The sequence below is a fragment of the Lycorma delicatula genome, chromosome 8 (assembly GCF_047948215.1).
Source record: "Lycorma delicatula isolate Av1 chromosome 8, ASM4794821v1, whole genome shotgun sequence".
NCBI lineage: Eukaryota > Metazoa > Arthropoda > Insecta > Hemiptera > Fulgoridae > Lycorma > Lycorma delicatula.
In genome coordinates this window covers 27,651,381-27,666,216 of record NC_134462.1, presented here as the reverse complement: position 1 = coordinate 27,666,216, position 14,836 = coordinate 27,651,381, and the positions used below count along the sequence as shown (strand labels likewise).

General features: G+C 33.2%; 1 protein-coding gene across 2 annotated transcripts in view; it reads right to left on the bottom strand.

Annotated features, from left to right (window-relative positions):
* Positions 1-7,249: 7,249 nt before the first annotated feature.
* The window catches only part of LOC142328783 (cytosolic non-specific dipeptidase-like), a 31,533-nt gene continuing 23,946 nt past the window's right edge, over positions 7,250-14,836 (bottom strand). Inside the window, exons 8-9 of one of the 2 annotated variants that reach the window (XM_075372811.1) lie at positions 14,711-14,812; positions 7,250-7,996 (exon numbers count right to left, since the gene is read on the bottom strand). In XM_075372811.1, coding sequence (XP_075228926.1) covers positions 7,943-7,996; positions 14,711-14,812 — 156 coding nt within the window. In that variant the 3' untranslated portion in view covers positions 7,250-7,942. The remainder of the gene's footprint in view (positions 7,997-14,710; positions 14,813-14,836) is intronic. The other variant, XM_075372810.1, reaches the window with a different exon arrangement.

The following is a 14,836-nucleotide window of genomic DNA, read 5'->3' as shown; positions in this document are numbered from 1 at the left end:
TATTCTATCTCCCTTCAGCCTTCAGTTTAAATATTTTTCAGAAAAGTTTTGAAAGTTTAATTTTTAAAAGTATAATTTTTTCCATCATAGACCGTTTTGAAAGTTTAATTTTTAAAAGTATAATTTTTTCCATCATAGACCGAATGAATTCTTAATATAATTATATTGAATATATAAATAGTTTTACAAAACCTTTTCTTAAAATTTACTCCCCACTAAAAAATTCTGTTTTTTGGTTTGATTCTTTTAATCTTTATATTTATTTATTTAATTTTTTTGTATTTTTCTTTTTCACTTAAAAGACTATTAAAATTAAAGTACCTTTGGTGCCTATATTATAATCTAGACCTTGACTTGACTTTGACTGGCAAAGTGGTAATACTTTGCCAGCTTTTTAATTTTCTAAATATCAGTCTACATGATTCATACCTAAAGGTTAGTTTAGATTTCAAACAGGAAGTAGAGGATTATTTGTAATCAATTTTTACTTCCTTTTTTTTTATTTTTTTTTTAAACTCCCCCAAGACGACCAGCTCATGCTAAAAAGCTTAACACAGTCGCCTCAGGGTTTCATGGCAGCGCAGTTTGTCCTCCCTAGCTCGTCCGAACTCGGACATCCCATGGAGGTTTCCCATGCCTCCTCGAAAACATACTAATCACCTGATCAGAATTTTTCTCCGCAGGAGAGCACCCTTCCAGTCCCTATTGTACCTGATCAAGACACACATTTCATTTGCCCTTCACAGTTACGCGTCCCCCCATGCACACCTCGAGGGTGCCCCATGCCATCATCGGGGAGCTCCGACACACCCACTCTTACGCGTGAGTAGGCCCGAACACCCTAGGCATAGAGGCTGCCTCCCTGGCCCCTACACGCGTCAAGATGGACTTGTATCTGTCCTCGATCCCCCACGCATTTCCATGACCCCTCATTACTCGTTGCGCCAAGTCTCCCTCGGCGTCAGCGGTAGAGCACCGCACACAATATCCCCCCACTCCATGTCCATCGGTATATCCGGCAGCATAATCCAACAACAACATGAGCAAAGACACATAATACAATCATAAATTCCTAACCTGGCAAAGTACATTAACAACTACAAAAATAAAACACATTTCGACACCTCTTTGACATCGAGGGCCGTGTGCACGTCAAGGGGGTTCCTCCCGCCTCTTCGCTGTTAGTACGAGACGAGCCACTCTCTATACCACCCTCCATCCATTCTCACTCTGGAGCATGTGTCTGACGACGTTATCTGGTGTTAAAGCCACCGGAATCTGACGTCTCTCGTTCTCCCACCTGACACAGGTGTGTTTGGTTGTGTCAGCTGTCGCACAGTACCTGCAACCCGCCGCGTTCTCCTCCTCTTGAAGCGATGCAGACAGCTATCAAAGTTCCCATGGCCCGAAAGTAGGTGAGTGAGGCAGTATCCAACTTCACCATGATTACGTCCCACCCAAGCACTCACGTCCGGAATCAGACGCATAGTCCACCGTCCTACCTGGCTCGCCTCCCACCGTTGCTGCCAGATGGCCATGATCTGCGCCCTTGCATTCTCTTTGCTTACACCTTCAAACCGCAAGCATCGTTCCTCAAACAATAGGTCTATTGGCGGCGTTCCCGCAATGACGCAGATCGCGTCATAGGAGACCCTCCTGTAGGCACATGTCACCCGCAGAAGCAGCCTCCTATGAGTGGCCTCCAGCTTCCTCCTGTACTTCTGAACCGCTACTGCCCTTTTCCATGCAGGGGCATCGGCCCCTGAATATAAAAGGTCCTATTGCATTTAGGTCCTGTTGCATTTTCCATGCAATAGGACTGATATCACGGTTGCAGCTATGACTCGTCGACGTTTCTCTTGTGGCCCTACTGTATTCGCCATCAGCCTCGAGATAGCCCTCAGCTGTTGTTCTGCCTTCTTTATTGCTTCCTCTACATGAGGTCCGAATGAACGGCGCTTGTCCATCCAGACCCCGAGGTATTTGGCCGTAGAGACTTGGCTTATCTGTGCATCTGTGCACCATCGATGGTGAAGCGCATCTCCCTTAGCTGGCGTCGACCTCCAAGCACCAGCGCCTCCGACTTTTCTGGTGCTATTTTCCAGACCGTGAGTCACCATCCAATAGTGCACCATTGCCAAGGCAATGCTTCCCTTGGCCTTCACCTGCCTCATCCCTTCCCTTGATCAGTAAGGCCAGGTCTTCGGCAAATCCGAAGACTTCAACCCCCTCCGGATAAGCCTGGCAAAGAACTCCATCATATGTGATGTTTCACAAGAGAGGGCCCAGCACAGAGCCGTGTGGGACGCCCGCTCGCATCTGAAACACCCGTTCGCCAGTATCCGTGAGCGTGTGCATACTTCCCTGTCACTTAAGTAGTTACTAATGATCGCTTGAAGTTGTCCGGAGACTCCTTCGCCCTCAACGCCTGCCCGATGACCTCCCATGGCAGGCTGTTGAAGGCGTTCCGGACATCCAACAGTATCAAGCCCGGAATCGCTCTTGTCCGCCGCGTACCATTTGCTGCTGCGTAGACAGAGTACCTCACGAATTGCGTGGACCGCTGACATGCCCATCCGGAATCCAAATTGACGAGGGGAGAGCCCCCCTTGCTCCTGTACCTCTGCCAAGAGCCGCCTTTCCACGACACGTTCATACATCTTGCCCAGTGTACTGAGTAAGCACACTGGACGGAAAGATCCTGGCTGGTCTGTATTTCAACCCAGCTTGGGTAGAAATACCAAGTGTGCCTTCTTCCAGCATGATGGGAAAGCACCCCGCGTGAAGGCCTGGTTAAAACAGTCCAGCACCGTCCATGAGAATGCCTCCACCACCATCTTGGCCACCTCCCCTGGGATTCTATCTGGTCCCGGACTTTTCTTGGGGTTGAGCGCTGCCGCTGCTTCCTCCAGCTCCTGAAGCGAGATTCGCCTTGGCTCTCCTATTGGCGTCGTCTGCCACTCGACGGCCGGTAGTCTGGGGAAGAGCGATTCCACTATTCCGTCGATTTGCTCTCCTGGGATGACCCCCCTTCAGCTCCTCAAGATGTACTCTGTCAACGTACCACGTCGCTTGCCTTCTGACTGGAAGTGGGCCACTCAACTCTACCCACAATCCCCTGTGGTCGCTCCCTAAGTCATCTGCCAGCACTACACACTCCTGTACAAGTGAAGCCACCGTTTCTGAAGCGTATGCATGGTCAAGGACCAACCCTCATTCTCCTCTCCAGAAGGTGGGGGTGTCATCATTGAGGCTGACCACATTGAGTGAGGAGGTGAGCTCCTCACTTACTTAAAGGTTAGAAAACAATAACTGTCAGTTAATTTTTTATCTTGAAAGCTGGTTCTCACTTTTTGAGAGAGCCCAAGAGATGATGTTATACTTCAGAGACAAATATACGTAATAATGTAATCATTTGTTTTTGGCTGATTGGAAAAACTTAAACTAAATCACAATTTTTCATAAAAAGAAATGATAATGTATTATACTTTAAAATTATTAAATATTAAATGGAGACACTTTTAAAATTTATTAGGCTATTTACTAAACTTGTATGTTCTTTTTTTATTATTATATGGTATTTATATATTAATTTACAGTAACTTGTTACATATTGGTATTATATATTGAACATTGCTTATATCTTTGTATATTGTATCTCAGGCAATTCAAAAAGGACTTCACAGCTTTAAAATCATATAAAGATTTATTATTATGATAACTTGGTTGAGGTCTTAAAAGATTTTGATTTAATATTTTGGTTAAGGTCTTGTTTCATAGAAAAATACATCAAATATATCACCCAACATTCCACTTACGTTTGATACAGCTTCCATTTGTAATGTAACACACATCCCACCTGAAGTGGATTTCATTCCAGACTGTAGCCAGAAAGTCCGGTGTTACCTCTGCAGGTGCAATGTTAATTCAAAATTTGAGCTCAACCAGATCAGCAGGCAAAGGGTGGAACATTAATCCAACCTTTAATGAAACCCCAGAAGAAAAAATCTAGTGAGGTCAAATCTGGGAAGCAAGGTGGCTGTGCAATTGCAACTTCACAACCAATTCACCAACCGGGAATTGAGTATCAAGAAAATTTCAGACTTTTAGGCAGTAGTGAGGCGGTGTCCCATCTTGCTGATAGTACTTGGTCATCATTGTTTAACTAAGGAATTGGAAAATTTTTAAGCATGTCCAGATAAACAATACTTTTTACAGTTGCCTCCTGGAAGAAGAACGGGCCGTAGTCTTTATTTGTTTTGTTCATGGAACAAAAAACATTGACCTTTGGGCTGTCACAAATGTACTACAAAGTTTCATACGTTTTTTCACTACTCCATATTCAGCAGTTATAGGTGTTCACCTTGCCACTGATGAGAAACGTTGACTCATCACTAAAAATTAATTGTCTAAAACTGTATCATTGTCTGTAATTCTATCCACCATTTCTACACAAAACTACAGCTGACCAACTTGGTTGTCATCTCTAATGTGTTGAACCATGGTTAGTTTTTGCATGTCTTCAAGTGCAATCGTTTAAGTAATATGCACCAAACTGTCATTTTGTGGAATGCCAGTCTCACATGACGCATGTCGAGTTGATTTCTTGGGAGTTGTTCCAAAGCAGCTTCAGGTATGTGTTTTAACAGAATAATCTGTCTCAAAAAAGGTTTCACCACTCATGTTACTACTACCAGTTTTATTAATTCTATTAAACACACTCTTTGAGGAAGGTGGCAAGGTGACTGGACTACTACAGCAGATAATAAACTCTGATACATTAATGATACTGTGCTGCCATGGAGCTCTTCAATCTGGAATAATCATAGAGAGAAGGTTAATTGCAGTTTATGAATAGGGAATACTAATCTTACACATTGACACCTAATGAATCATCTTTCTTTTCCTGTTTAGCCTCCGAAACCACATTAAAGTATTACTTCAGAGAATGAATGAGGATGTTATGTATGAATGTTAATGAAGTGAAGTCTTGTACAATATCAGGTTGACTGTTCCTGAGATGTATAGTTAACTGAAACCCAAAAACCAAAGAACACCGGTATCCACAATCTAATGAACACACATAATAAATCAAACTGATGCATCTGTTTGTATTCGCTGCAACTGCTAATTAACAATACATCACATCTTTATGGACTACATGTGTGTTATGCAGTATTGTGTCAAATTTAAATTAGAGTTAACATTCAAGATATTCTAGGCAACAATATGATCATGCTACTGAATATCTTGTTGTTTCTTAAGGCCATACATCTTTATATGACTGTTTAATAATTATTGAAATATGTTTTCTTCTGCAATATTTTATTATGTTTATTCCAGGCGATGACAACTGAAAGCATTTTTCACCGATCAAAAAAAAAAAAATCAACAATGGTTTGGTGCCAACAGTAAATTGTATGCCTACTAGAAGGGTCCTTACTGTACTCTCTATGAGGATGACATTGAACTGCAGTTTCTGACTGCAAATCTTGATGGGTTTTGCTATCAATCGAATCTGTAAGTTTTCAATAAATTTTTATATGATTTTAAAGTTGTGAAGTCCTTTTTTGAATCACCCGGGACAGTGCTCCAGCAAAAAGTGTAAATTTAAATATTTATGCTATATTTTAATAATTAATTATATGACAATGCTTATTGTATTTTTTTTCTTTTATAAATTACTGTACTGTCTTGTTTGTTGAACAATTATAATAATTTAATCTGATCAATAAATTTTATAGGTCACATCAGAAACAACTAAATGTACTACTCCAGAGATAAAAAAGGAACAGTCCTTGTTATTTACTTACATGATGTGGATGTGGATGTGGTAAAACTTTAATCAGTGTGCATCAAAAAATATAAAGTAAGAAACATAGTAGATGAATGAATATATATATATATCTTTATTGAATATATTCTTTCTAATATTTATAATAATAAATATGAGAAAATTAAATAAGTAAAGGTACTAAATAAATGAACTAGAAAGTAGGTAATTCAGAAGGTATTGACCAAAATTATTTGATCAGATATGATTTGTGTATGTTAACGGAGATAAAATAAATCATAATTTTTAATTACTATTATTTAAAAATTCATTTGCAGAGTAATATTTTTTCTGTAAAAGATAATCTTTTAATTTATCTAAAAATAAACAGGGGGAGAGAAGATTTTTAAATGGGTTGATAATAATTTATTAAAGATGGTGATAAATGCACAATATCCATATTTCTCATAGACTAAATTATTGTGTTATATGAAAGCAGTTCTGTTGCTTGGTTTGATGGAGGTGAATGTTGTTTTTTACTTCCTTCTACTAAATGAAGTATTGGTTGCAAAAAAGTTTGGTTTTCAAATTTCAATGTAAATATCCATTTTGACCAGTTTCGGCATGAGTCTGTACGTACATACAATTCTGGACTTTCTTAACTGTAGTAATAAGCCCTCATTGAAAGCTTTTCAATGATATTATAAGCGGCACTTGTTTTCATTGGTTCCAGAGTTACAGCCAAAAAAAATTTTAATGTATGAAATATTTGGATCTTAGGGGAAGGCACATCAGTTTGAATCAGACTTCATCATTTTTTTTTTCATTTAGATATATTAATTTATTAATAATTATTAACCTCTGAATGAAAAAACATGTTTACAATAAATAATAATTAAATAATAATAATAAAAGAAAAAATATCATAAGTAAATGAAATGAAATTTTATGTACTTTTCATTTTAAAAAAAAAGTGTTTATGTAATTTAATAGGCATACAAGGAGGTTATGAGGTGTCCACATTAGATTTTTAAGTAACAGTAAACATTTTCTTATAACAACTGAACATTGTAAATTTAAAACCCAAAGATAAGTTAAAATTTTTAATTTACTTAAATCAGTCTACAGGATTCATATTTATAGTTGCCTAAGAATGATGTGAAAGCTCATTTTGTTCCTTGAGAACTTGTTCCAACTTTGGAGATAACCCAAAGAGATCATATTATTTTTCAGATGGGAATACATACAAGGATAATAGATATTTAATGACAACAAGGTTAGAATTTTGTTAAGACACCTCGCAGCAAAGCAGTACAGTTTTTTTTTTTGTTGAAAATGAAATCAATTTGATCATATGAGAACTTTTCTTCTAACAAAATACACAGTTACTTCACACAATGGGTAATAGAAATATCATTATGAAGTGTAAAATATAATTATAATAAATTATCATTAATTGTAAAGCATCCACGCAATTAATAACATTACCTAAGAAGCATAATGTAACAGTTTTATCTGTATAAAATGTCCTAGAAAATATCAAATTTTCTAGTTTCTTTAAATGATTATCTTTGAATACAGATAGAGTTGTGTTATATCTAAAAGGGGAAGAACGAATGATTCAAGATTTTGAGGCAGATCATTAGCATTAAGAAATTAAGAATAATCACCTGTAACATTCCATGTTCTACATCTTAAGTGAAGATCTTCATATTGTATGAGTATTATCAAAAGATTAAATTTCAACTATCTGTGTATAGTTGGTAAAATAATTAGCAGCACCCTCTTCAATGGTGTATGGTGCCATGTATAGCACAATTAATAACTCACTAGTGGTATAGTGTGTTATTAATGGTGCTATCTTAAAAAAATTAGGCAACATCTTAAATATGTAATTAAATAATATATTCTTTCATGTTAAAATTTTATAAAAACAATATATTGTTTTTGTAAAATTTTGTGTGTTTGAAAAATTTCATAATTTTAGTATTTGAAATTTGTACAACTATTAATACATTATTACTTAAATTGTTCTAAAAAAATTCATAAAATGGATTTTAAATTTTTAATTATTTGAATTGATTTAAAAAACAATTCATAAAATGGATTTTACATTTTTAATTATTTAATTACTTTGATGATTTTTTTTTCAGCTATTCTTGTAAATAATTATAAAATTTCTTCAGTGGCTAGTTGATGTAAATATGCAGTAACTACCTTTATCTGAAAACAAAGTTTCAAAATTAGAATACATCACTTTTTTAAAATCACATTTTTCTTTTATTATTATCATCATTATGTTATTCAACATAGCTATCCCTTCGTTACAAGCTATCATAATAATCATGTTCACAATGTGATAAGTCCTTTGTACAATCATGTATTATTGTAAAGTAATTTTTTTAATCAGTAATCTGATTGAATATATTTAAATATTGATAAATATGTAATATTTAAAGCATTGTTTATTAAGCACAGTTAAAATTTTATCTCAACTTATTTGGGTTTAATGGTGATGATTTAAAAAAGCCCTTTTGTTCCTAATTAGGAACATTAGCTTATTGAATAAAATCATCCACCCATATCAATTCAAAATGTAATCAAGATTTAAATCACACCTGTAAAGAGAAAATAATTTGAATATATTTAAATATTGATAAATATGTAATATTTAAAGCATTGTTTATTAAGCACAGTTAAAATTTTATCTCAACTTATTTGGGTTTAATGGTGATGATTTAAAAAAGCCCTTTTGTTCCTAATTAGGAACATTAGCTTATTGAATAAAATCATCCACCCATATCAATTCAAAATGTAATCAAGATTTAAATCACACCTGTAAAGAGAAAATAATTTGTTTGGAATGTATAAATTTTTTAATTCTTAAATGTGTAAATCGACATCAAATTTGAATATTCTTCCAATAAAGGGAAGATGATAATGCCTCTTTATTGAGAATGAGAAAATAGAGAGTATAGAGAGCGCTCACTGTATTCAAACCTAGTGCATTAAAAAGACATACTTTCTCATGGGTATGAATAATGATATATTTTTTACTGAAGGAATGTCACCTAGCCTAAAATGTTATCTATCAAAAAAATTTTTATAAAAATTAGTAAGGATCTTTGTTAAGTATAACAGCATTTGTCGTGAAAAACATAATGTCAAGACCTGCACATGAGCTGCACATGAGGCAGCTCATGTGCAGGCATTGCGGGAACTGCCCCTTCCCACTTTTGTCAGTGTATAGATTTATTTATTAAGTTATTTAATGTTCCATATAACACTCTAATTTTTTATAAAAACACATAAAAGCTCTTCTTGAGACACCCTTAGGAGAGCAAGAATCCTACAAGCACTGCTCTAAGTATCATTCTATCATATTGCAATGTACACTACTTACAGACTCACGCTCCTTTCAGGCACGAGCTGTTATTACAGTGAGACACTGTCCTTCAAACAGGTCCATTGCTGTTTATCACTCTCTTTTTCATATGCTATTATATTTTAGAATATAATATTTTCTTTGTTTTTATTTTAAATATCATCTGAGTTATAGACAATTATGACTCAAATCACATATCAAAAAAATTGTGAAAACTTATCCAAAAAAATTGACTGCATTTTAATTTGAGGAAATTTTAAATTTCTTTATATGGACAGATGAAATAGCCTAATTCAACAAATCCCACTCCTCATCGAAGGATATTGAATTTTGTGTCAAAATTATATCCACATTTATAAAACTGTTTAGAAACCCATACAGTCTTTTGGAACTACCTAAGTCTCTTCAGAATGAGATATAAACTCCCTTTTCCAAATGTACCAAACTTAAATAAAAAGGAAGTTGAAGAAGTTCATTTGTAGCTGCAATGGTGATGACACATCAGATGTGTTTGAACAGTCTCAGATTGTTATTATTCTTCAATATTTAATAAATGAAGTATTTGAATACTTTTGGGGATTCTATATTCTGGAGAAAAAGTTTGAGAAGCTACAGAATTAGTATGTTATTTAAATAACAAAATATTCATATTTTGGTTCGAGCTGTTTCATCAGATAACGACTTGTTGAAACAATTTATAATGAAATCTAATCTCAAGAAAGTATGTTTTAAAAATATATGAATAAATAGGAAATTTTAAAAATAAATTCATTTTGAAAATAAGAAATTCAAAGTACTGTGATAATTTTTCAGAGGTCTGAAAATTTGCTGAGTCAAAGGGGAAGTATGTGTCTGCATATGTGTTGACATGAAAGAAATTTATTCTTTTACTGAACAATTAATAAAATACTAAATTATATAACAAGGATAAATTTGTTAGTTTTAAAAATAAATTGCCTACAGAAGAAATAAAACTGACCACTGAAGCACATCCCATGATTAATAAAAAAAAAATTTAAATTAAACTACAACAGATCTGATATGCTGGCTCATTGTAATTTAATTGACATGTTAAAATTTATAATAGAAAATTATTTAGATTGTATTCTTAATGGAATTACTGTTTTGATAAAAATTCCCTTGACAATTCTTACGACTAATCAGTGTATGAACAACACTTTTCAACACAAAAAAGATAAGCTTCTTTTCTGAGAAGAACTATGAATCAGGACAGGTTAAATGCACTTGAAATGATTTCAACAGATAAAACATTTTTCAATAGTCAGATAAATATCAAGGAAAAAATTATTGATATTTTTGTTTGAAACAAAACAAAAAGGATGGATTTTATTTTTAAATCACTTTTAATACGAGTAATATTAATAAATAATATTCAATTACATTTATTTTATTTTTACTAAGCATTTTCCTTGTAAATAATTATGAAAATAATTTCCCTAATGCAGTATATATATATATATATATATATCCTAAAAGTAACAGCACCTCTATGATTACAACTCACAAGCTATTAGCCACCCCACTGGACATGACATTAATATGCTTTGCTGGAATAGCAAAAAACAAAATAACAAAAAGCAGAACCAGTAAAATGAACTGAAAAGTGAAAATATTGCTGTAAAGAAAATAATTTGTTACATGGTTATTAAAATAGATGAATAAAAAACCCAAATTCCTGAAGAAATAGAGATCAATAGACAAGAGTGAAACTAACATTACAAACGAAATTAACTGAAATCAACAGAAAACAACTTTAATTGGCATCATCTGTGAAAATGATTTAACTGTCTAATAAATGTCTCTTAGCCTTAAAATTTAACTTATGGTAAAAAATAGTCCAGGGAATGTTAGGTGGCTTCATTAGATTGCAGAAACTCTTATCTTCACAGAGAGGAAAGGCAATTTTAATATTAAGATAACAACTGAAGATCAATTTTACTGAAGTTAACATATTACATATTAACATATTAGTTACTGAAGTTCCCATATGAAGCGACTTTCATATATCTGACAATGTGAAATCACAGTTAATGAAAGGTTTTTTCTCTGATGTCAAAGTTCATAGATGATATAGTTACCCCCCCTCCCACTAGAACAAGTCAATAAAATGTAGAAAATGGCTCTTTGACTATAAAATCTCTCTGCAGGCATAAGATTTATCTGCCGCTAAGTCAGACTTACTTCAGTACTGCATGAAATTTTCATGCTTGGATCCAACCTGAGCAACCATCTCCCTAAAATAGAACTTATAAAGAAATATAATGTTCCTTTAAACATAATATTAATTCATATATAGAGCTTCCCATAGGTAAAGTTCTCCACTCATTCTGCCATGTCTTCAAAATAAAAGCTTATACCCTTTTTCTCAGGAAAACAAAGAGTAAGGCAATAAAATTTGCAACATCAGTGTCATTAGCTATACATCTCACACAGTTTGTTTTCAACTAATATTCATTAGATTGTGAAATACAAATTTTTAAATACACAACTAATACTCTGGATGTAATAAATATTTCAGATCTGATATAAATTTTGAAATACAAGTCTAAAACTCTAGATCTAATAGTTAACTTAGTACATAAGAAAACTTAATAATAACACTGATAAACATAATTTTTGTTTCCTAACATGTAATACATGATTAATCTCTTTTGATCAACCACAATTTTTGAAAAATTTTTAAATTTTAATTACATGGTTTTTTCAATGTATAATTAGCATTTTAAGATCCTATATTGTATTGTGTTAGCTCATTTTTTATTGTTTACTTTGTTAACATAATTTGTAGGCTATAAATAAACAATACTTAAAAAAGAAATAAATCATATCATAGATACATAACATATTATGACATCATATCTAGTACTGAAGAGTGAGCCTTCATGGACAAGATTAATCATGTCTGTGCAGGTCAAAACATGTAGCTGAAAACACAGCTGTGTTCAGTCTTATTTCTCTCTTAAGTTTGTTAACAGTGCAGTGTCATAATGCCTCAAAATTGTGTAAATGATGTGGATGCCTTTTGTTATGTATGTGGTGAGTTTACTGTAAAATCAAATAGCAAAAACATTACGCCTTTAATAAAAAAAGCATATCATTTGTACTTTCAGTGTAATATTGGCGATCAGTATAAGATATGGGCTCCTCATATAGTATGCACTGATTCTTCTTTATATTTAAGAGGATGGCTGAAAGGTACACTCTGAAGGCTTTGCTATTTGGTGTACCTATGGTTTGGCGTGAACCAAAGGATCATGTAACCAATTGTTACTTTTGTTTAACAAGTGTGTCTGGAATTTCTAAAAAAATCTAAACATATTGTAAAATATCCTTCATTGCAATCTGCAATCAGGCCTGTACCTCACAATGAAATTATTCCAGTTCTTGAGCTACCTGTGAATGTATGTTTAAAAAGCAGCGATGAAGAAGACAGTACTGAAGAAGACAATTATTTTGATTTTGAATTTATCTTCCAATAATCTTATATCACAAGGTGAATTAAATGACTTGGTTAGGGCTTTAAATTTATCAAAAAATCAAGCTGAACTGTTAGGCTCAAGACTGGAAGGTTGGAATTTACTTCAAAAAATACAAAAATTTCTGGCTTTCAAAGCCGAAAAAAAGAACTTTCTCAGTACTTTATTGATGAAAATAATTTGGTTTATTGCACGAATATTGATGAGCTTATGTTGCACTTAGGACAAGTTCATAAATCTGAGGACTGGCGCCTTTATATAGATTCATCTAAATATAGTTTAAAAGTGGTTCTACTATACAACGGTAATAAATATCCTTCGATACCAATTGCTTATGGTATTAATTTGAATGAGACTTACAATGTGATGAAAGACGTTCTTGAAAAAATAAATTATAAAATACATAGCTGGAACATATGTGGTGATTTGAAAGTTATAGAGCTAGCTATTTTGTTAGACATGTAGTTAGGCTATACTAAGTACATGTGTGTTTTCTTTGTGAATGGAACAGCTGAGCTAGGGATAAACATAATGTTACTAATGAGTGGAAGAAACGAGACAACTTAACTCCAAATGGAAAAATTATTATTCATGAGCTCTTTTTCAACCCAAAAAAATATTTTTACCCTCTCTTCATATCAAGCTAGGTCTAATGAAATATTTTGTAAAAGCAATGAAGAACGATAGTCTGGATTTTTGCACATCAGGCAGAAATTCCTGATTGTAAGTGAAAAAAAAGTTAAAAAGGAATATTTGTTTATCCTCAAATAAGAGAGTTAATCAAAGATAATGTATTTAACTCAATGTTAAACAATGTAGAAAGTGCAGCTTGGGCTTCATTTAAAGAGGTTTGCTAAAGTTTACTCGGTAAACAAATATCTGACAATTACCATTGTTAATCAACTTCTTACTTCATACAGAACTATGGGATGTAATATTTATTTGAAAATACATTTCCTCCACTCACACCTGGAATTTTTTCCTGGACAACCTTGGAGACATAAGTAACCAACATGGTGAACGTTTCACAAAGATATTTCGGTGATGGACAGCTGTTATAAAGAGAAATGGAATACTAACATGCTAGCCATTACTGTTAATTCAGGATGTTAATTCAGGATTAATTAATTCAGGATGTGCCAGAGACTATTTATAAAAGAAAAGCATCAGCAAAATCATTCTAACACAAGTATGGCCATAAAAAATTATAAATTTTACAGATTTTAACCATATTTTCCCTTAATTTTTTTGAAGCGTAATTTATTTTTAACTGAAGGTGATAAAATAAATTGTATTTACAGATCTGTAATGTATGCAAAAAAGCAATTCAAGAGATGGTATCACACTTATAGAAACATTAAAAAATTTATTTTGTCTATCAGTGTAATAAAATAATTTAGAATTAGTGTAAGTTGAACTTTTGACACACTTAAACTTTACCAGTTACCAGAAGATAGTACAACAGATAATGCACAAGTTCATTATGTCAGCACTGTCAGTAAAAAGTGACAAATGGTGGTACTTACACCAAAAGGTCTTTAACTGCTGTTATAGACCACTTATTGTAAAATATACAAGATGTAAATTCTAAATTTCAAGTAGCTTTTCATTACTGGTTACCTAAACAAAAAACCGCCGACAGCAGTAACAAGATCTTTCTAACTTTATTGTTTAAAATACATAACAGCAGTATCATTCTTTATTTAGCAGTTTTTTTAAATGATTTTATTTTTCCAGAGATCATGACAAAAAGTATAGATCACATGAAAACAAAATATCATTCAAACAAAAATGAAGAAAAATCATTAATGATTTACATAAATTATTTTGAATGCAATGGAACCACAGTTGTAATAGGGCACAGTTTAAAATCAAACAGTAAGTAAGTAAGTAAGGCATTAATTATTTGCTCCTTAAATCCAGAATCATATGAAAATAATCAGAAATTAATATAATATTACTCTATTCAGAGAGAAAAGTATTCAAATGCTGCAAAAGAAAAATGTGTTATTTAAACTCTGCGTAAATTAAACAATATCTAATTTAAACACTTACTGCATCAATAAAATTTTTAGTATGAAGACTTTCATTCTGTGAATAAGCTCCTATATGCGATGGCACTAATGGAAATGATATTACAGATCCAAATGTTGCATTCTAAAAAAAAAATTAAAAATAAAC